Source organism: Carassius auratus, chromosome 29, assembly GCF_003368295.1.
Source record: "Carassius auratus strain Wakin chromosome 29, ASM336829v1, whole genome shotgun sequence".
In the NCBI taxonomy this organism is placed as follows: Eukaryota; Metazoa; Chordata; class Actinopteri; order Cypriniformes; family Cyprinidae; genus Carassius; species Carassius auratus.
In genome coordinates, this window is record NC_039271.1 from 10963373 (window position 1) to 10986853 (window position 23481).

The 23481-nt window shown below is 35.8% G+C and overlaps 2 protein-coding genes across 2 annotated transcripts; both read left to right on the plus strand.

The window, feature by feature from the left end:
- The first annotated feature begins 12499 nt into the window (after positions 1-12499).
- LOC113048615 (urocortin-3-like) lies at positions 12500-13723 on the plus strand. Its single transcript, XM_026210483.1, has 2 exons — positions 12500-12771; positions 13160-13723. The coding sequence occupies exon 2, from the start codon at positions 13169-13171 to the stop codon at positions 13616-13618; it is 450 nt and encodes a 149-aa protein (XP_026066268.1). The 5' UTR covers positions 12500-12771; positions 13160-13168; the 3' UTR covers positions 13619-13723.
- A 1353-nt stretch (positions 13724-15076) lies between these two features.
- On the plus strand, positions 15077-22490 carry LOC113048064 (coatomer subunit gamma-2-like). Its single transcript, XM_026209568.1, has 23 exons — positions 15077-15208; positions 15927-15979; positions 16061-16141; positions 16249-16320; positions 16713-16792; positions 16967-17042; positions 17116-17208; positions 17382-17468; positions 17544-17701; positions 17802-17935; positions 18030-18097; positions 18292-18480; positions 18645-18740; positions 18948-19191; positions 19446-19521; positions 20083-20186; positions 20291-20416; positions 20647-20715; positions 20813-21124; positions 21233-21330; positions 21422-21560; positions 21861-21959; positions 22039-22490. Exons 1-23 carry the CDS (start codon positions 15172-15174, stop codon positions 22167-22169), a joined length of 2622 nt encoding a protein of 873 aa, XP_026065353.1. The 5' UTR covers positions 15077-15171; the 3' UTR covers positions 22170-22490.
- Positions 22491-23481: the final 991 nt, after the last annotated feature.

The window sequence follows — 23481 nt, forward strand, 5'->3', positions numbered from 1 at the left end:
TTACTGAAGACCAAACTCGGTTTCTCAATGATCTCCAGTTTCCACTTATATCAGAAGAAGATAAAAACTATTTAGACCGTACATTTGAAGAAAGTGAAGTCATGGAATCTATATCAAAGCTGAAGAATGGCAAATCAGCTGGCCCTGACGGACTGCCAATTGACATATATAAGCTCTTTAAAGATAAACTGGTTGGCCCCCTGAAGGAAATGTATGCTGAATCATTTCAAAATGGTTATTTGCCACCAACTTTGAGAAATGCCGTAATTACTTTATTTTTGAAACCTGAAAAGTCTCCCACCAAGTGCGAGTCATACAGACCAATCTCTCTACTTAATACAGATATAAAGATTATTGCTAAAATCTTGGCGTCAAGATTGGAAAAATGTCTTCCATCTGTAATAGGTTTAGACCAAAATGGATTTATAAAAAATGGTCAGGCTACTCATAATATAAGGCGCGTTTTAAACATTCTGTATGAAAAAAGGGAAGCCCATGACACATGTATCCTATCACTTGACGCGGAAAAAGCGTTTGACAGGGTAGAGTGGCTGTATATGAACGAAGTATTGACTCGTTTTGGTTTTGGAAATTCATTTCTACGTTGGGTCAATATTTTATATTTTAAACCATTAGCAGAAGTTAGGACTAATAATACAGTATCAAGACCTTTTGAAATATATAGGGGCACACGTCAAGGATGCCCCACTGTCACCAATGCTCTTTATTCTTGCATTGGAGCCTTTAGCAATTGCAGTCAGAAGTAACTCTATCATCAAGGGCATTCAAATTAAAGATCGTGATCACCGAATAGCACTATATGCAGATGACACCATTCTTTTTCTAACAAGGCTTGAGAGATCCGTTCCAGCACTGCTCCAACTGATTGATAGATTTGGAAAATTTTCTGGCTATAAAATTAACAAGACCAAATCATCAATACTGTTTTTAAATACCCACGAAAGACATCAACCACCGGTTGGACATCCATTTATAAATGCAATTAATGGCTTCAAATATTTAGGAATAGTAATTACCCCCACAATTGACAAGTTAGTTTCTGCCAATTACAACCCAGTTATAACCAAAGTCTGTGAAACTGTAGACAGATGGTCCTCCCTACCAATCTCATTAATTGGTCGTATAAACATTATAAAAATGAACATTCTTCCCAAATTTCTTTATTTATTTCGCTCTATTCCACTTTCTCCACCATTAGGCTTTTTCTCTAATATGAAAAAAAAATTAACCAAATTCATCTGGAATAATAGACGTGCAAGGCTTCGCCTAACATTGTTATATCTCCCTTATGACAGAGGAGGTTTACGTTTACCCAATTTGCAGTGGTACTACTGGTCTGCCCAGTTGACTTGTGCCACTTATTGGTTTTCCTTACAGCCAAAATTACCCTGGGTAGAAATAGAATCTATAGATGCTAAAGGTATAGGGATGGATATGTTTTTGTACTCTGATTTGTATAAAAATCTAAAAAAGACTACCAAAAATCCCTTTGTTAAAAATACTTTGATAGTATGGAATGATGTTCAGCACACATTGGGAGTAGTCCCAACTCTTTCCTACTTTTCTCCTATTTGGGGCAATAGGGACTTCAGACCAGGAGAAAATGACTCTGGCTTTAAACAATGGGCACTAAAGGGCATTCGTAAGGTTGGGGATTTGTTTGAGGGAGATACATTGATGTCCTTTAAAGATCTTAATGAAAAATTTGGAATCCCAATGAAACACTTTTTTAAATATTTGCAAATTCGCAGTTATATCAATGTCAAGCAAAATCATTCACTATCTAGACCTCTACTAACAGAATTAGAAAAGGCTATGTTTTATGAGGAACTTGGTACAAACCAAATCTCACTGTTTTATTGCAAATTTGTAAAAAGTTCTAAGGAATCATCTGATTCCAAAAGAATTGCTTGGGGTATAGATTTGCAATATGACCTCCCAGATTCAGAATGGAGCCAGATATGTGCTAAAGCCCAGAATTTGTCAATTAACACTAGATTTAGGCTGATCCAATACAACTGGGTAATGCGTACATATGTCACCCCTGAAAAGTTAAACAGGTTTAATCCGGGAATCCCAGATACCTGTTTTAAATGCCAAAAACATAAGGGAACATTCTTCCATTGTATCTGGGAATGTGAGGTGATCAAGACATTCTGGCAAAAAGTGACAGCACTAATTTCTTCAATTATTTCAAAATTAATTCCAACGACCCCTGAAATTTGTGCTTTGGGTTTAATTCCTGTAAGCCTATCACTATCAGGTTATCACACTAAAATGATTGACATTTGTCTCGTTATTGCAAGACGTTTAGTAGCATTCTACTGGAAGAACATAGAAGGTCCATCTATTGATCATTGGTTAAAAGATCTGTCACATTGTATTGCATTGGAAAGAATAACCTACAGTATAAAGGGCAAACTAAGAGATTACCATAAAATATGGGATCTTTTTATACATTTTCTGGAAAATAACCAAATATCAATACAGGCAATATCAGATACCTCTCACTCCACTGATTGATTTGTGTATATGATGTGCTTATTTGAAAATATGTGGACATGTCTGTCTTAGCCTTTGTATAATAACTATTCCTGTGTAACAGGTTTTTTTTTTTTTTTTTTTTTTTTTTGGATGCTGTGGGTGGTTGTGGGTGGGAGAGGGAAGATAGTTAAAATATATATAAAATGTTTTTGTTTTGGAAATGTTATTGTTAAAGCCAATGTCTTTCAATAAAAATATGTTTAAAAAAAAAAAAAAAAAAAAAAAAAAAGAAATATAATCTGGTTACCTTCTTAAAAGGTTAAAAGGTGGTAAAAGAAATAAATGTTTTTTTTTTTTTTTTTTAAGGAAACATAATATTGATGAAACGAACCCGTGGCAAAACTTGCTGAATTCTGTGATCTCAAGTGATCTCACATTTGATATTATTTATTTCTTATCTGTCTCAGCTAGACTTTTTTTTTTCACGTTTTTAAGTTACTTTGAATAAAAGCATCAGCCAATAGAATGGGTCAACAGACTGTTTTGATAACGTAAGATGACATGATTCTGTACAATGTGTTAACTTATTGTTTCTCTCTGATCTTTCTCTTTAATTAAGGGTCCTAAAGGCATTGACGGGTATGAACGGAGAAAAGGGGAGTGTCTGTTTTAACCCATCTCAGTTTAAAATTGAAACAAGTTCACAGGATTGAAGGGCTGTAAATATTAATAACAAGGCCAACTCTGCCAGGGTAATTTTCTGGAGCTGAAAAAGGTATAGGCAGCTTTGACAGCACTGCTGTGCTCACAGAGCCCCTCTTCTCTCTGTATTGACTTGCCAGTGCCTTCTCTTCAAATCTTTCTCTGCTAAAGCCAATCTTTGTATGGTTGAAATTGCTGTGAACAGCACTTTCTTTTTACAGATATACACACTCGTCACAATCTGAGTCAATGAATTGTGAATGATATTGTTGGGAAGTCGTGGCCTGGTGGTTAGAGAGAGAGTTTGACTCCTAACCCTAGGGTTGTGGGTTCAAGTCTCGAGCCGGCAATATCATGACTGAGGTGCCCTTGAGCAAGGCACTGAACCTCCAGCTGTTCCGGGTGCCGCAGGCTGGATGGGTTAAATGCAGAGCACGAATTCTGGGTATGGGTCACCATACTTGGCTGTATGTCACATCACTTTCACTTTATTTTCTTCAACATAACCGTATGACAGATTCACAGATTTACAGACAAAATTAATAAAGGCAAAACCTTTTAACTGACAGGGTGACAAAGGTGTACCTTGTCACAGAGGAGACATGGTAAGGACTGAATAACTGCACGGCGTTTATTTAGATAGATTAATTTGAATTCATTTAAATCATCAGAATAAGTTATTTAACCCATTCTTCTACATTGTTTGGCTGGTTTCCCAGGGTTTAAGGGTGCACCAGGCGCTAATGGGGCTCTGGGTTTGGCCTGGGCCGGTGAGACCAAAGATATGACCGACCCACCTACACTTAGACAATCATATCTACACAACAACAGAGCTGAATTTATTATTCCTATGTCTGTGTGATTCATCAGATAGATGGCTAAATAGTCAAGCCAGTGTAATTATGGCTATCTTCATATCTCACTCAATTCCATATGGAGGAATCGTGGAGGAGGACAAGGCCCTAATTAACCCCAAGAAAGACAGGATAAGAGAGCGATAGAGAGAGACGGGGGTAGGAGCTATTTCTGCTGGGATGAAGATTCAAACTATCAAACCAAACACTGCACTAAGGCCGCCTTTAGCAACAATTAGGCATCTCTTGATGTTGATAAGAATGGAGAGTGTTCAGCAAGCTGCTCTCACAGAGTCTCTTTAGATAAAGGTGGGCTGTACTTCAGCACAGAATCAGCAGACCATCTTTTTCAGTGAGGTAGGTAAAGGTTGATGAAATTAGGGATGGTCTCTTACTAGTTTTGCATTAACTGCATGTCCTAACACTAATTATGTGAATATATATATTTTTTTTGTTGTTTGTGTATAATATAAATAAGTGTGTGTGCATGCATGGAGGTGTTTGTGTGTGTGTGTGTGTGTAGTGTGTTGTGACACAAGAAATCTAGACTGAGTCGCACTGTTTCTGTTTTAAGCTCCTCCAGGCACTTTTTTTCCTGCCAATTAGAGATAAAAAAAATTGTCAACACTTCACATTATGGTGGAAAAAAATGTCTTACTAATTTAAACAATTTTTCCGGAATCATATACGCACCCAGTTGCAACGCTATGAATGATTTTTTGATAAGATTACATTAGTGCATTAGACTAAAAAAAGGGCAATGCTTTCAGTATTTATTATTCTAAGTTGATAATCAACAATAATTGTAAAAATACTATTGTTCACCGCAAATTCTTTTTCATTCATAATACATTAACTAATGTTAATTTGTCCAAATGCTAAATCGATTAGTATCAGTATTACCAGGAAACATACTAAATCAGAACCGTATCAAAAAAATAAAATAATACAATATACAAGTCAAACATAACATTTGTAAATTTTTAAGGATGTGGATCTGCATGTGTCTGACCCAACAGTTCAAACAAGCATAAATTTAAAGAATACATTTATATTAACCAAGATTGTAGACTTCTGGTGACCAATTGTTCATGGTACTTAAAGCATTAAGTAAAGTTGATCAATTAAACATAATTGTAAAAATTTCCTCCCGTATATCCTTATGGATTACAGATATGTGATTTAATACATACTAATATTTTTCCCTTTGTTCAGGTGGAGGAAGTTAAGGATCTGGTGACAAAGGTGGTGGTTGAGAAGTGCGGTGAGTATATGTGTACGCAAATTACAAATATTAAACACACAATGGACCTCAGAAAGGGCTTCGAATTAAATTGACCCCAAATGAAAACAAAGCAAAAAATAAAATAAAATACTCTGAGGATCTAGATATCTAAATATTTAAAGATCGTACATGGTATTTTTTTCTTGCTCTCAGTACAAACATATCTAAAAATTCATAAAGCAAGAGACATTTACTTTTTATATTTTTTCAGAAAACAAGACGAGTCATTTTGCTTCTAAAGTAAATGTATCTTGATTTGACAATGTTTAGATATTAGTACTTGAAGACAGAAGACATAAATATTGAGATATATATATATATATATATATATATATATATATATATATATATATATATATATCTATATATCTATATATCTATATATATATATATATATATATATATATATATATATATATATATATATATATATATATATATAGATATAGATATATATATATATCTATATATATATATATCTATATATATATATATATATATATATATATATATACACTGTAAAAAAATTCTTGTTGTTTTTACAAAAACTTTTTGGCAGCTGTGGTTGCCAGAATAATTTTGTAAAAATACAGAAAACTGTAAACACATTTACGTCAAAAACTGTTAATTTTACAATATAAAGCTGTAATTTACAAACAAGAAAATGTGAATATAAACCAGTAAATTCAACAACACACAAAATTAAATCTGTTTTGTACCTTGAAAATACTGACAACCACCATAATAATAAAGATGGTACTGTATAAGAGAAAGCCACATGAAGTATCAAAGCTCATCACAAGTAGCTTCACCACAAGCAGAAGTATATATTAACATATAGAAGGTGCACATTTATGGAAACACAAAACACCATCATGGTAACACACGTGATACTTAAATAATGCAAAAAACTTTCATTAAGCAACAGAAGATGTAACATAAAGCTCAAATGTACATAACTGATAACAAGAACTATTTAATGATTATTTAAACAAAATACTTTCAAACGTGGAGTGTCACGCAGGGAATTCTGGGAATATCAGTTTACAGTTTTAGACTGTAAATTATACATTGATTTGTTCTTTTTTTACTTCTAAAAGCTGTATAATTAACAGAATTTTACTGTAAATTTACATTAAATGCTTTGTTAGATCTTTTACAGTTTTTCCCTGTATATAGTACGGGAACTTACTGTTAACCTATTATCAGTTTTTTTCCGTAGCGTTTTTACAATAGTTTACAGTTAAAATTACACTTCTTTTTTACAGTGTATATATATATATATATATATATATATATATATATATATATATATATATAGATATATATATATATATATATATATATATATCTATATATATATATATATATATATATATTTGCAGTGTGTTCAGTCTTACCGCATCCAATAAGACTGTTTGCTAAACAATTAATGTCAAGATATACAACAATACATCCCACTGAATAGATTATTTGTCTATTCCCATTCAATTCAATATGGCTTCTACCTCCTAAAAGATCTACTCAGTTGTGCACTGTTGCGGTCCATTGAAGTGAAACTATAACTGAATAACAGAGCTTCATTAACACGTGTATGTGGGTGTTTAGGAGTGTGTGATTTTGTGTATTTGTTTGCGTTTGTGTCTTTCAGTATATGTGTTTGGACGCCCCTGTTGTGGAGGCCATGGGTTCCACCATCTGTTGTGTTTTTATGGGCTCTCTTGCCGAAGAAAAACTGTCAAGAACTCCATGTTCTGAAGTCATTCATGAATGCGAGAACTAAATTAACAAAAACATTGGGCTGTTTTTATTTTTATCTCTTTGAAGCAATGACTTCTCTGGTTTTAAAATATGTGTGTATATATATATATATAATCAAATGATTGAATTACTGTCTTTTTGAATGAAATTAAATGAATTAAGGATTTAAGCCTAATGACATTTGCCTAAAGCATGGTCATGTTTCTAACTAAAGGAAAGGAAATACTCCAATGATCCAGATGATGGGAGTATCCTAAGGGAAAAGAGAAGAACAGATTCTGCTTCTCCGATCTTGCTCATCCACCCCAAAGTGTGGGATGAAGAGTTCGAGGATGAGACCACTACAGTTCATCCTGCTGTTTCAGAGTCTGAGCCAACATTAGCATATGGCAACGTTACAAGTAGGTATATTCCTGCTTTGACCCAATATGTTATTACATGCTTTGTCTCTTGTATGATATCATCCCTATATTTTGTGCTTAGTGCCTGGAAGGGTTTAGATGGGGAAACTCTTGCTTTATATAATACGTTTTTTTTCAAATTAACTTCTGCTGTTTCTTATGAACATTAGTCTTGATCTGGCATCTTTGTACATGAGTTCAGTCATCCATAAACACCATTCAGTTCTTTTTTCCTTGATGGAAAACAGGAAATCATACGCCAAAGTCATACGCTAAGGTTCTGCATGGTCTACTTCTGTGTTATTTTAAGCAACTGAGTCACACTACAAAAAAATAAAAATCTGTGTTGTTGTTTTTTACTTCCAACCATGTAGTAATTGCTCATGGCAGCCTGATGTTAATTTCAATTACCAAAATCAAGACTAGCTACATTATTATATGGTGTATACTTCAGATGGATGAAACCGAATTAATGAATGAAATAGACTTATCAGGCAATCTTGTAGCAACACTGGTTCTCATCATTAATTATGTCATTGAATAAATTGAGGAAAACGAGAAATTTTCAAAACCAGTGTTGACTGATAACGTTTCAACTACTACATAAACACTTGTTCTTATTTTATACATTTTTTTTAATCTATCTGTGCTTGGTTCAGACAGTCAGTCATTGTTAGGGCATATGTGGCAACAACTAAACATCTTTATGAGCCAGTCATCGAATCATTCATTCATCCGATTCATTCGTAAACAGTTCATTTGATTAATTTAGGATGCTACTGCCACTGCTGTGTGTCTGTGTTGCTTGGAAATGTGCAAAGGTTAATCAGGCATCTTTCTTATTTAATAAAATCATGTCAACTCAGATCAGTATTTCATATCAGTGTACTTAATTAATTTAGTAAATAGTCAATACAAGAGAAATATACCACCATTATTATGAAATAAACCCCATCCGGATGTCTTCTAGATGTTATCCTGTAACACGTACAAACCTATGTGATTATATTTGTGCAATGACTGCTGCACCTGGTTTTAAAGAAGTAGTTCACCCAAAAAAAAAAAATTTTTTTCTCCAAAATATTATTCACTCTCAGGTCATCCAAGAGTTAGATGAGTTTGTTTCTTCATCAGATTTGGAGAAATATATCATTACATCACTTGCTCACCAAAGGATCCTCTGCCGAGAATGGGTGCCGTCCAAATACCTAATTAAAACATCACAATAATCCACAAGTAATCCACAAGACTCCAGTCTATTAATCAATGTCTGCATGCATAGCTTCAAATCATTGTTTATGACTAAAATATGAGTCCTCTATCTATAATATTTTTTTATGCAGTGAAAAAGTTGAAAGTCTTGTCTGAATCAAGAAAACAAGCACCAAGTCCAAAACAAATATGTCTGTGGATTTTGATGTGAGAAAGCAACAGGGGATGGACTTTTTCACTGGAAGAAGCATTATTGTAGAATATGGACTCGATTTTTGGCCAGGAGCAACTGTTTAAAGGTAAAACATCTTGGTGAATTTGTTTACTACAAACATGTTTCTTTTCATGTCACAAGACATCAATTGATGGACTGTAGTCTTGTTTTTAGCTGTTTGAACTCTTATACTGATAGCACCCATTCATGGCAGAGGATCATTTAGAGAGCCAGTGATGTAATGCTTAATTCCTCCAAATCTTAACAAACTCATTTACATCTTGGATGGCCTGAGGGTGAGTACATTTTTAGCAAATTTGGGTGGACTATTCCTTTAAATGTAAAATCTGTATGTATATATGCTTTTCAGTTGCGCTCAGGAGCCACTACTGAGGGAGATGGAGAGCAGGAAGAAAAGAGACATGCACTTGAACGCCACTCAGGTATGTGTGGAATAAAAGAGGAGAACATCGTCCTCTGCTGACTGCTGCTCCAAGTGCTTTTAACATGTTAATACAGCAACCGAAACTACTCACATAGTCAGATTTTTTTTTGTACAAATTAAACCTGGTCCTTGAATAAAAAGGTTTTGCAGTGGGAATTTTGGTTTAATGTTCAGGAAAGTAGTCCAAAGTAGTACACCGTAATGGTCCTAGCACCAAAAGCACACGCAACGCATTAGACAAGGCCAAGATTATTTTATGCGCAATTTTTTTTACGACGGTCTATTTCTGTCACATCCACAGTATATATGAGACACAAGGAACGGAAACAGACAGATAAGAGCAGAATTAATCCACTGATAAAAAATGATATTCAAATCATCGCTCTGCAAGTATGTAAGCTTACATGAAGCCTGTACAAGTATGTGTGTGAGACATTGAAAAAGAAAAAAGATGGAGACAGAACATTTGACTGACAGTGAAATCCAAGATAAATTTTTATTAAAAAGTGGAACTTTTGTTAGATTAATCATTGCATTCTTGCAGTGGTATATAGGCAGTTCACTTCTATAGCACCACACACTGTTGCAGTGATACATGCTTACCTATGAATTTCTTACAAATATGGCATGTTTTTATTTATAAATAGTTTGATGCTTAGTAAGTGAGATCATGATTCTAATGCGCTATTAATATAACCAGCTATGTGTTTATGAGCTGTTTACCAAAAGGTTTATCATTTTGCACTTATGGTTCTTTTTGAAAAATTTAATTAATCTGACTGTTTTTAAACTAATATGGGAGACAATTAAAACAATAAAATTGATATATTTTTGAATGAGCCATTTAGCTTGCTGTGGGTTGGTGGGTGTGTGCGTGAGAACATTTTCACATCGTGACCTCTGATTTTGGACCATGTTCTCTGAGCTTGGCCTGAGCTTTGTGTATATAAATGCTGCCATATTGGCTTTTCCTCTGAAATGCTTGTTGAGTCGTGTTTGGACGGTGTCTCCTGGGGGCAGGCAGAGAAAGTTTGTGTGTGTTTCTTAAGCACACTGTAAAAAATAAGTGTAATTTTAACTGTAAAATTTTGTAAAAACTCTACGGAAAAAAACTGATAATAGGTTAACAGTAAGTTCCCGTACTATATACAGGGAAAAACTGTAAAAGATCTAACAAAGCATTTAATGTAAATTTACAGTAAAATTCTGTTAATTATACAGCTTTTAGAAGTAAAGAACAAATCAATGTATAATTTACAGTCTAAAACTGTAAACTGATATTCCCAGAATTCCCTGCGTGACACTCCACGTTTGAAAGTATTTTGTTTAAATAATCATGTTTTTAAATAGTTCTTGTTATCAGTTATGTACATTTGAGCTTTATGTTACATCTTCTGTTGCTTAATGAAAGTTTTTTGCATTATTTAAGTATCACGTGTGTTACCATGATGGTGTTTTGTGTTTCCATAAATGTGCACCTTCTATATGTTAATATATACTTCTGCTTGTGGTGAAGCTACTTGTGATGAGCTTTGATACTTCATGTGGCTTTCTCTTATACAGTACCATCTTTATTATTATGGTGGTTGTCAGTATTTTCAAGGTACAAAACAGATTTAATTTTGTGTGTTGTTGAATTTACTGGTTTATATTCACATTTTCTTGTTTGTAAATTACAGCTTTATATTGTAAAATTAACAGTTTTTGACGTAAATGTGTTTACAGTTTTCTGTATTTTTACAAAATTATTCTGGCAACCACAGCTGCCAAAAAGTTTTTGTAAAAACAACAAGAAATTTTTTACTGTGCAAATAGACTAGCTGCATTTGTGGGTGGCTGATATGTGCACATTTGTGAATGTATGTGTTTCCTTCCTCATTATTTTTACCCTCCTTTGACATTCATTCTGTTCTGTCTTATATAATTCCCCAAGCATGCTGCTCCCTGTTGCTTCCCGAGGTTTCTCACTCTTTACATATGTCCCAGTGGCAGGGGGCTCGTCTAGCAGGAAGCCCATAGTCCAGATTCGAGACTGTGGTACAGTCTCTAAGGGGATCCCTGGCTAAACTTTAGTGTGTACACCACAGAGAACAGATGCTCTTTACACCTGCTTTAAAATGTAGCTTGTAGTTTTTAAGGTTTAATGAACTTCCTTTTAATGTGATATGGAATAAATATATTATCATCCAGGCCATTGCACAATGTTTAGAATGTATAAAGGTAATCATTAATGCCAAACTTCTGATCCTCTGATAGCAAAGCAATCAATCATTAAACCAAGTTGGGAAGAAAACTCATTAAGTTTATAAGCATTAAATGCAGTTTAATTAACTCACAGGGGAAAAAATAGACAAACATTTGATATGGTCATTGATCGTGAAAACTGAGAATGCAATAAAACAGAACCTTTTAAATTTTATAAATGGTTTAATTCAGATGCAAACTAAATAATTCGATGCGCTGTCCATGGTACTGAATTTATTTAGATGAATGAGTAAGTTGTCATTATGCCTGCTAATTTAGAAAGGATGATGTTATTTTGTAGCTAAATATATTAGATGACTAGTTCATTTAAGATTATTAGATTAATAATATCTTATATTAACACTGTAGTATTGTTACAGTATTTGTCGTGTTGCTGGGCCTATTGATTTCCTATTGATTGCAGGCTAAAAGTATGTTTTGTCTTTGTCTTTTTTTGTTATTTTTAGTCAGTCCAAGCCATTTCACTTGGTGGCCTTGTCTTTATGCAGTTTATAACTATGTTACGTTTTGACAAATTGATGATTTATTTGTTGGAACTTATACAGTCCCATCCATGCGTTATCATACTCATTCAAATTCGTACGAAAAATCCCCACCTTGTAAAAGTTTTCTCGCGAGACTGGGTTCTGGGTTGTGCTACAATAATAAGCTGAAATTTTCAACATATTTATTTATTTAGTATTTAGCTGTATGATACAGGACATCATCATATGATTGGCCTTTTTTCTTTCTTTCTTTCCTTCACATAATCACAGGCTGGCTCAAAGTAGACTGTTCTATATGGTGACTGTAAACGCGCATTGAGTGCGCGAACGCATCAATCACCTCCTCATTTTACTGGGAGGATCCCAATAAATGACGTTATTGCTGGCGTACGACTGCAGCGTAATTGGGTTTATCCTAAATGAATGCACATCCAATGGGCAAACAGTCCAAGTGGATATTATGAGCAGCCAGGGAGATATCAAACCCACTAAATCCCTCTTATGATTCAATGCGACATTAAGTCGACACCGAGCTGTTGACTTGCTCGCCTTTTTAATAACACTTTGGATTCACGATCCAAAAGTTCTGGTTGACTTAACAGTGCTTCACTTCAGAGGACTCTGCTCATTGAAACAGTGCAGGTAAGGTGCTTTTGCATTAGATTCGAGGTAATAGTTTACTCAGAAATAACAATTCTGACATAAATTACACAGAGGTTGTCCCAAACATGACGTGACTTTATTTCTGGAACACGAGAATATTAGGCTACATTATTTTCTGTATGCAATTAGTATCGTAGTATACAAAGTGAATTATGACAGGGTAACACCACAAAACCACACAGACAAACACAAAAACACGAGTTAGTAAAATAGAAGATTATTTTCATGTTGAACATTTACTTCATGTGAAGATGCACAGGGCACTTTTTATACAATCTTTCTTACAAAAAGTTTTACTAAAGCAATCATTACGCATAACGTTAATCTAAAAGCCTTGTACGTATTACCACGCGCTTCCGTTCAACAGGGCACAACGATGCGGCTCGCCAGGACCCTCCTCGCCCTGGCACTTCTTTGCGCACCGGTTTCCAGTATCTGCTTACCGACGTACGACTCCGTATCCAACTTTCTTTGCAACAGTGAAGTGTTCTCCGAGACAAATGATAACGGGCAATCAGAAAATTCCCTGCTGGACAGTCTAAACCTCCTGTACAAATCGGCACACGCGTTTTCCTCCGAGGACGAGGAGCCGCGCGAGAGGAGGACGATACCCGCGTCCAAATACAGATACTTGAGCCAGACGCAGCTCAGGAGTAAACTGTACCGTAACAGTGCGAAGAGTGACCGACGCAGCCAGGTCACCCTATCCCTTGATGTCCCCACCAACATTATGAACATCCTCTTCAACATTGCCAAAGCCAAGAACCTGCGCGCAAAGGCGGACGACAACGCACGCTTGCTGGCGCAGATTGGAAAGAGAAAGTGAACACTTATGTCACTAATTTGACTTTAACCTTTTATTTTATTTTATTTTTTTATTTTAACAACTGAGGCATGTTATCTCAAATGTAATAATGTAGTAAATGTTGTTGTTTTTTCCCAGTTGCATAACAAATTAGCAATACGTATTAACAGGTTACAAATGAGTTTTGATTAGTACTGTCACAATTAATCGTGATTAATCGTATCCAAAATAAAAGTTTCATGTTTACATAATATATGTGTGTATACTGTGTATATTTATTGTGTATATATAAAAATACAAACACATGCATATATCTATATATAAAATGTTATGTTTATATATTAAGTATATTTATATAAAATCTAAATATATAAATGTATATACATGTAAATATTTTCAAAGTATATAGGCCTACTGTATGTGTGTGTATTTATAATATAAACAGTACACACACATATATACTATGTAAACAAAAACTTGTATTGTGGATGCAATTAATCGCGATTAATCATTTGACAACACTAGTTTTGATTTAAACGCATAATGGTTTGGTCATGGTAGGCTTGTCACATTTGTTATTTAATGCTGTTTTACAGAAAATTGAGACTCATGGCAATTGTCAACAAGACTGGTCAGTTTCTAAACTCAAGCTAAAGAGACATAATGATTGGAGTAGCCTATAGCATATGTCTCAGAGTGAATTAGCCTATGACATATTTTGCAATGCTAGTACACCTTTCCCTTTTCATTAACATAATTCATCTGTACATATCAGTAAAAAGTTGACCTGATTAATAAACAGTTACTGCTCTATAAGATACACGACTGGATGGCTACAGATTATGTAAAGTTCTGAAAACTTTGGGTTGACAGCTTAATATTTTTGTACTGTAAACAATTGTTTATATTTAATAAATAAATCATTGAAATTGTAACAAAGCATCCATTCGGAAGGTAATTTCGAGAAATTAGAATCTCTCTCTCTCTCTCTCTCTCTCACTCATTTTCTCTCATTCTCTCTCTCTCTCTCTCTCTCTCTAAACACGACTCAAAACTTTTCGCAGCTACATTCAGTACAGACTAGTCAATGCAATAATTATTGTGAAGTCTATTTATGTTTCAGGCAAATAGTGTTGAATAATAAATATAAATTTGATCACTTTTTTGCAGATATAATCAACATTTTAGTGAAGACAGAAATTAGTCTCTCAAAACAAATATTATAAAAATAATAATTATGATCTTACAATTAATTACTATATATATATATATATATATATATATATATATATATATATATATATATATATATATATATATATATATATATATATATATATATATATATATATATATTTATATAAATATATAAATACACACACAAGTGATGACTGATCTAAATAGTCTGGATATAGCCTCACCCGGACTTTTAAGCATGAACTTTTATTTTGAAGCGGTGGGCGCCATCTTCACCTCCGCCAGCTCACGACATACGTCACTCTAGTTGACGTGGAGGAAGAGAGCGTGAATGACTGTATGATCTTCTCGTCTACTGTTCACAAACACTTCGCAAAATGATCAAGAAATTTGACAAGAAGGATGAGGAGTCTGGTAGGAGCAATATTAATACACGCTGACACGTCATATATACAGTATTCTGTTATTAACCACTTATTTCCGTGGCTGAAATTATGATGACGGCTGTTTTGCTAAGGAAGAGTGTCTGCAGGCCACAATACTTTTGTAATAGTCAATCTAACTTATTTAACTCTAGAAATAATTGTCTATGTTCCAGTTTTATACTAAATTCTGTCTTTGAGTTGCGGATTAAATGTGTGATACTGCAGTATCTTGTAGTACGTGTTTTTAATCTTTATTTATGGAAGCTAATGTGCTAGCAGTTCTCTGTATTTATCTGCAGTAACTTACAAATATTAACGTCGAAGATCCTACTACATTTCGCGTTTTTTCCCCCAATAAGCTGTGTATATATAAATGGGCCACATATATGCTATTCTCTCCTCTAATGCTCTTAATCTTGAATCTTCCGACAATTCAGATTCAGAAAATCTAACTCTGGGTTTAGTTTACTTTGCATATAGGTTTTACATTTCATATGTGTGATTAATATTGCTGTTTTAAAATGAACTGACTCGGACAAGAGTCACATATTGTTGCTATTTTCCTTTCATAACTTATTCTATGAGTGCGTTTCTAGAATAAATCGCATCTTATGATTTATAATTGAATAACTTATAGGTAGTTTTATTATCCAAATGAAGACACATAGATTTAGATGATAGATAGATCAATTTTTTTGTGTGTTAAGGGAGTGGCTCAAACCCCTTTCAGCATCTGGAGAAGAGCGCTGTTCTACAGGAGGTGAGTTTTATGCATCTGAATCTTCAAATCAGATAAATGTCTCGTTCGTATTGTGTGTTACATTGCATGTATGTTTCAAAGGCTCGGCTTTTCAACGAGACTCCAATCAATCCGAGAAAATGTCTACACATCCTCACAAAGATCATCTACCTGCTCAACCAGGTACATGATTATATCGTTCTTTTCCAGCAGCCTTCCACTACAGATTTTTCTTCTCTCTCTCTCTCTCACTCTGGACTGCTTCATCACTAACGTCTTTCGTTTTTCAGGGTGAGCACTTTGGAACCACGGAGGCCACTGAAGCTTTCTTTGCCATGACAAGACTGTTCCAGTCTAATGATGTAAGAAACTTTACAGCCCCATTAACTGTTTTTTTACTAGTGTTACATATTGCATTATGTATAATTTAATTAATGACAGCAAAAATTATACTCCATTATTTTTTACACCAAATTTGCCAAAGCAGACAGTTATTGGCCAATACAAGTCTGGCTGATATATCGGTTTATTATTTCTGGGGTTATTGTTCAAAAATTATAATAACACACAGTTCCTATTAAAAATAATAATAATTGGTTCATTGAAATAAACCAAAACCTTAAATATTTAAAAAGTGGTCATAACCTAAACTAAATAAAAATTAGAAATGCCTTGGCAACTACCTGAGATATCTTCAATTTGACTTATTAACTGGGAAAAAAGAAATAAATAAACGAATAATTGTTTGTTTTAGCAAACCCTGAGAAGAATGTGCTACCTGACTATAAAGGAGATGGCCAACATCTCAGAGGATGTGATCATTGTTACAAGCAGGTGAGCAGTTCATGTAGCCAGAGCAGCGGATTTCTTATTTGAGATATCTAAAATGATTTTTTCCTAATATGTGTAGTGTAAAAACATTTCATCTGGTCAGGAATGGGAATCTTTGCACATGCGGCCGGCATAACCTTATGAAAGTCGCTGATTAATGTTTGGCTTGTGTCTCAGCTTGACAAAGGACATGACTGGCAAAGAGGATGTGTACAGAGGGCCGGCAATCAGAGCTCTCTGCAGGATCACTGATGTGAGTCTCCTCTGTTTGAAAACGCATTCATCTCTGTCTATATCTTGCCAACTGTGTATATCTTGTCCATCAGACCACCATGCTGCAAGCTATTGAACGATACATGAAACAGGCCATTGTGGACAAAGTGCCCAGCGTCTCCAGCTCTGCTCTGGTCTCCTCACTGGTAAGATCACAAGCTAGTATTATTTTACTGATCTATACTAGTATAGTACTTATCAATATTTTAAATGTATACATTTTACATTTGTAATTATTTTTATATATATATATGTTTATTACACTTACCCCCATGATGGTTCAGGATAATGAAGCTCTGTTTGTGTATCTGTTCCTCAGCACATGGTGAAGATGAGCTTTGATGTGGTAAAACGCTGGGTCAATGAAGCTCAGGAGGCGGCTTCCAGTGATAACATCATGGTGCAGGTTAGTTGTTTGCATCCGTTGTCTGATGAGTTGATGGTCTTTCTTTCTCTAATGAAATGGGATCTTTCTCCACAGTACCATGCGCTGGGTCTCCTGTATCACCTGAGGAAGAATGACCGCCTGGCTGTGACAAAGATGCTCAACAAATTCACCAAATCTGGCCTGAAGTCTCCATTTGCTTACTGCATGATGATTCGCATTGCCAGTAAACTGCTGGAGGAGACAGAGGCAGGGTACGTGTGTGGGACATCAGTTTTTGCTTTCAGGCTCATTTAGGTGTTATTAACATGATGCAGTTGATTATACTTACCTAGTCTACATGTGTTTTAACAGGCACGATAGCCCAATGTTTGACTTCATTGAGAGCTGCTTGAGGAATAAACATGAGATGGTGGTTTATGAAGCGGCCTCTGCCATCGTCCACATGCCCAATTGTACCGCTCGTGAGCTGGCTCCTGCTGTGTCCGGTTAGTCTTTCTTCTTTGCTTTCTTACCAGCACACACAACCGAGTAGTACTCTAGATGTTCAAATTAATTTGGTATTTCTGTCTCTTTCCATAGTTCTCCAGCTGTTTTGCAGCTCTCCCAAAGCAGCTCTGCGATATGCAGCTGTACGGACCCTAAACAAGGTTGGTTTGAATAGGATCTAGTTTGAAACTAGTTGCAGTATCTATCAACGACCACATGGAGACACCAAAGAACACATTTTTATGTTCAGAGTCATGCTTTTATCGTGCAATCCTAAATAGGGTGAAGCATTAAAATTCAGAATTTTTGCATGAAAAGGAGGTGATGTGACCGATTTGAAAAATCAAATCCACAGGTGGCAATGAAGCACCCGTCAGCAGTGACCGCATGCAACCTGGACCTGGAGAACCTGATCACGGACTCCAACCGCAGCATCGCCACCCTGGCCATCACCACCCTGCTGAAGACCGGCAGCGAGAGCAGCGTCGACCGCCTCATGAAGCAGATCTCCTCCTTCGTCTCGGAGATCTCGGACGAGTTCAAGGTGACCTCATGACCCAGACACTGAATTTCAACTCGATTAGAGAACAAACACATGCTTCAGATGCATATTCAATCATGTTTCAGTATGTATATTATACTTTTTAAACGATCGGTCCAGTGATAATGTTCCTGTATTCATGAGCAAACGGCTTGTTTGTTTTCCAGGTGGTTGTGGTCCAGGCCATCAGTGCTCTGTGCCAGAAATATCCCAGAAAACACAGCGTGATGATGAGCTTCCTTTCAAACATGTTGAGAGATGATGTAAGTTCATTCAAGGACGTTTGTTCCTCTGTTTTTACACAGGAGTCTTGTAATCTCTTTTCTTGAGCCAAACCACACCGCCAGATTTACACTTGATATCCTTAATACCTGGTTTACTTCAGATCTGTATTTTAATTATTATTGCCAAAAAAAAAAAGCTGAAAATTGTTTACTTTTTCTATTAGGTTTAATTGTATTTTCTTGCAGGGTGGATTTGAGTACAAGCGAGCCATCGTGGATTGTATCATCAGTATCATCGAGGAAAACCCAGAGAGTAAGGAGACCGGCTTGGCTCACTTATGTGAGTTTATCGAGGATTGTGAGCACACCGTACTGGCCACTAAGATCCTCCACATGCTGGGGAAAGAGGGGCCACGTACCCCCACTCCCTCCAAATACATCCGTTTCATCTTCAACCGTGTGGTGCTGGAGAGCGAGGCTGTGCGGGCAGGTGAGCGATCTTGTGTTAACCTCATTGCAATGAGCTTTCAAAGACCTGCTCGTGCCACCTTAAGATTTTAGAAAGCTTGTGTTGGTAATATCCATTGGTACAGGTTTTTTTGGTTTGAGTGCCACACACATGGCCCAGTAATTAATTGCAATCAGACTGCAAGTAAGTAGTATTTTTAAACCGGGGCTGATAATATGATTCCAGAGACTAAGCTGAACTGCATTTTTCTGCTCTTCTCACGTTTTTCTTCAAAGCTGCTGTAAGTGCGCTGGCCAAGTTTGGGGCTCAAAATGACGACCTGCTGCCAAGCGTCTTGGTTCTGATGCAGAGGTAGGCCTTCAACAGCAGGAAGTGTGTGTGAAGGGAGTGAGTGTTAATACTGGTGATTTGAGTATTGGAGTAAGGAAAACAACAAAGATGTGTTTGGAAACCAATGCAAAAGTTTGTAAAAAAAAAAAAAAAAAACCCTTGATTTATTTGACAGGATTTAAAACTATGCAAAACTGAAAATATATTTTTTTTTCAATGAAAGACAGTTTCATTTAGAAAAATTAATGCAAGGCAGAAAATAAAACTTTTTTTTTTATAAACTCCTGAACTACTTGATAAAAAAAAAAAGGTGCAAAACAAAAATTTTTGAATAATGCAAAGTGTGCAATAAAGGTTTTTTTTATATATATAAAAAGAGAAAATCGGTTTATGTAAATGGTTTAAAATGGTTTCACATGGAAAAATATAGTACATATTAAAATAAATAAATAAAAATAACTTTTTTGTTATTTTTAACAGTTTTTACACAAAATAGTTTAATCTACCAGAATGTTAGAATATTGTCATGATAATCTTGCTTATTGCCCATGTGAAGAGAGAAATATTTTGTGTGTCTGACAGGTGTATGATGGACAGCGATGATGAGGTCAGAGACAGAGCCACATTCTACATGAACGTCCTTCAGCAGAAGCAGAAGGCATTGAATGCCGCTTATATCTTCAATGGTGAAGTGTTGCAGTTGTTCTGGATAGATTCTTACTGTGTATCTGATATCATATTTGGTTTGATTTAGCTGATGAACAAGGGTGATTGAATGGTTTGAATGCAGGTCTGTCCGTATCTGTTCCCGGACTGGAGAAAACTCTCCACCAGTACACACTGGAGCCCTCTGAGAAACCGTTCGACATGAAGACAGTTCCCTTGGCCACTGCACCCATCACCGAACAGAAAACAGGTGTGAACCTGAGCTGCTTATGATCCTGAGGCCAATAACTTAATTACTCATCGTAATCCATTGGAGAATATTTTCATAATCATGTACACTCAAAAAACGTTTTGTTCACGTTCTACCATTGCTTGGCCTCTAATTTTGGATGCTAATCATCTTATGCCTTGAACCTGGTTTTGGGGTAAATCGCAGAGCTTGCTCAAATTGCACAAGTTCACTTTTCTCTTTCATGCCAGAAATCGCACCCGTGGCTACAAGCAAACTGCCTGAAAGGCTTGCACCTTCCCGCCAAGATATTTACCAAGGTAAGAAGATTAACTGATTGGCAAAACAATGCATGTGGCATCATTAAACCAGAGTCTGTGGGACATTTCAGCTGGTCCTCTTATTTTTCTCCCTCAGAACAACTTGCAGCCATCCCAGAATTCCAGGGCCTGGGTCCCCTGTTCAAGTCGTCCGAGCCGGTTCAGTTAACCGAAGCAGAGACCGAGTACGTGGTGCGCTGTATCAAACACACTTTCGCAAATCACATGATCTTCCAGTTCGACTGCACCAACACGCTGAACGACCAGCTGCTGCAGCGGGTTCAGGTCCAGATGGAGCCGTCAGAGTCGTACGAGGTGCTACATAATGTTCCTGCACCAAACCTCCCCTACAGCCAGCCCAACTCCTGCTACAGTCTGGTCCGGTTACCAGAGGATGACCCCACAGCAGGTCAGACATGTTTGATTCGCAGTATGAGGTCAACTTTTCTTTCTTGGGCAGATTTAATGTTAAGTTTCCCTTAATGATTTTCTGTTTTGTTGTTTGCATTTGTCTTAGTCTCTTGCACGTTCAGTTGTACAATGAAATATCTGGTCCGGGACTGCGATCCCAACACGGGAGACCCTGAAGATGACGGTTACGATGATGAATATGTGGTATGTGAACTTTCTAAATCAATCCACACTGATGAAAATGGGAAGATTATAAGGGGGCCATTACTCACTCAATGTCTTTTTTGCTTCTTAGCTGGAAGATTTAGAGGTGACAGTCGCCGACCACATACAGAAGGTGTTGAAACCAAACTTTGGGGCAGCGTGGGAGGAGATCGGAGATGAGTTAGAGAAGGAAGAGACATTTGCTTTGGCCACAGTCAGAACTTTAGATGGCAAGTTTGCTTATGGGAATAGTTTCCTCAAAATGAAAATTTGATGTACTCGCCCTCAGGCCATCCAAAATATAGATGAGTTTTTTTTTCATTGGAAATTTAACATTGCATCACTTGCTCACTCATGTCTCTTCTGCAATGAATGGCTGCCATGAGAATGAAAGTTTAAACAGCTGATAAAAACACTGCAATAATACACACGACTCCAGTTCATCAATTAACATCTTAAGTTAAAAGCTGCATGTTTGCAAGATAACAGAATGTGAAATGATCATCTGTTTATTGTGTTTGTCTTCACAGAGGCAGTAAATAACATTATCAGCTTCTTGGGCATGCAGCCTTGCGAGCGCTCGGACAAAGTTCCTGAAAACAAGAACTCCCATGTTCTGTTCCTAGCAGGTATGTACTACTTTTAGTTCTTAAAATGTGTATTAGATATTATTTTTTTAACCTGAGCAATGGTTTCGTCTTTCTGAAGGTGTGTTTAGGGGAGGTCATGATGTATTGGTGAGGGCTCGCCTGGCTCTGGCTGATGGGGTCACTATGCAAGTTACTGTTAGGAGCACAGACGAGAACGTGGTTGACGTCATCCTGGCCTCTGTCGGCTAAATGAGTAATGTTTGAGTGACCTGGTCACATGCCAATCAATCTGGGTCATTGTATATCTCTTTATAGTAGCTCTATAATGTTTCTCTCAACTATCTTTGTGGCTTGATATGGGTCCTCGGAAACATCCCATTTCTGTATTTGGTCTGTTCTGTTTCTGAGAGATTTCTAAAATACTGTGCCACTTTATTTCAAGTGGAAGAGATCTAAACATTGTTTCTCTAGTATTTGAGCTGTTTAGACCATGTTTCACGGCTCGGGGGGGGAAAGTCCTTTACTACAAACCTTTTCATTTATCAATAATAAAACAGAAAGAGTACAGAACTTGTGTTGTATTGTTTTTTTGTTTTTTTTTGTTTTTCAACACAAAACCTGAGACTTCATACAAAGACCTTTTTATTTGAATAAAAGCATTCATGCATTGAACACAAATTTATTTACAAGTAATGGCATTGTATTTGAGAAAACTCTGTTGTAATGACTGGGTATTTGTTGCAATACTTTCGGTTTCATGCATTAAACACATGACTGAAATTTCTCCCACACTCTTTGGCATGTTAAATGGATTAGAATACTTTCTAGCAACTTATTTGAGATACAATTTCCCTCATTACTCATCTCAGAATGAGTTGATAAAACTGAGGTAGGCATTAAAGAAGCCAGTGGGATCCTCCAGCTGTGGATAATGACTCGCATGCTCATCTAGAACTGATATGGTGGATCTCTGCACTTGTTTCCTGTAAGGAACAAAGAGAAAAGTGGTTCTTAAAGATTTTTTATGTTATAATAATATATAATAATGGGATAGATTATTCTGTTCTTGCTCTGTCACAGCTTGGCCGTCTGGAGTTCATTTAGGACCCTCGTAAACGAGATGATTCATCTCAAGGAGCTTATCCTCTTAATAAATATTTCTCTATGTTCAGTTCACTTTGTTATCTAAGGAACATTGTAAGTAGGCTATTTATGAATGCCCCAACCAGTGCAATCAAATATTTTAGTATTTTCAATAATTAAAATCATAGATTTGTTTTAAAATATATCAGAGATACAAACTCATTAGGGATGACAAAGATGAGACAGCCAAATCTGTCATTTGGTCTCAAGTTTAAGGTTATGGTTTTAGTTTAATATGATCATCATAAAACTATTTAAATATTTAATAACAAAAAATAACACTTTTTTTTTTTTTTTTTTTTTTTTTTTTTATAACCTGAAGTATGAAGTATAGCAAGTGTATAGGAAATCTGTGGACACAACCGACTGACACGTGGTTTAACATTTTCTGTATAATTTAATATTCTAGGAATATGGA

Excerpts from the sequence above, each read along its gene's own strand:
- LOC113048064 (XM_026209568.1), top strand. The coding sequence starts at position 15,172 with ATGATCAAGAAATTTGACAAGAAGGATGAGGAGTCTG. Across the intron at positions 16,793-16,966 it reads GTGATCATTGTTACAAGCAG|CTTGACAAAGGACATGACTG; the intron begins GTGAGCAGTTCA and ends CTTGTGTCTCAG. Across the intron at positions 21,960-22,038 it reads CCATGTTCTGTTCCTAGCAG|GTGTGTTTAGGGGAGGTCAT; the intron begins GTATGTACTACT and ends GTCTTTCTGAAG.
- LOC113048615 (XM_026210483.1), top strand. The coding sequence starts at position 13,169 with ATGCGGCTCGCCAGGACCCTCCTCGCCCTGGCACTTCTTTGCGCACCG.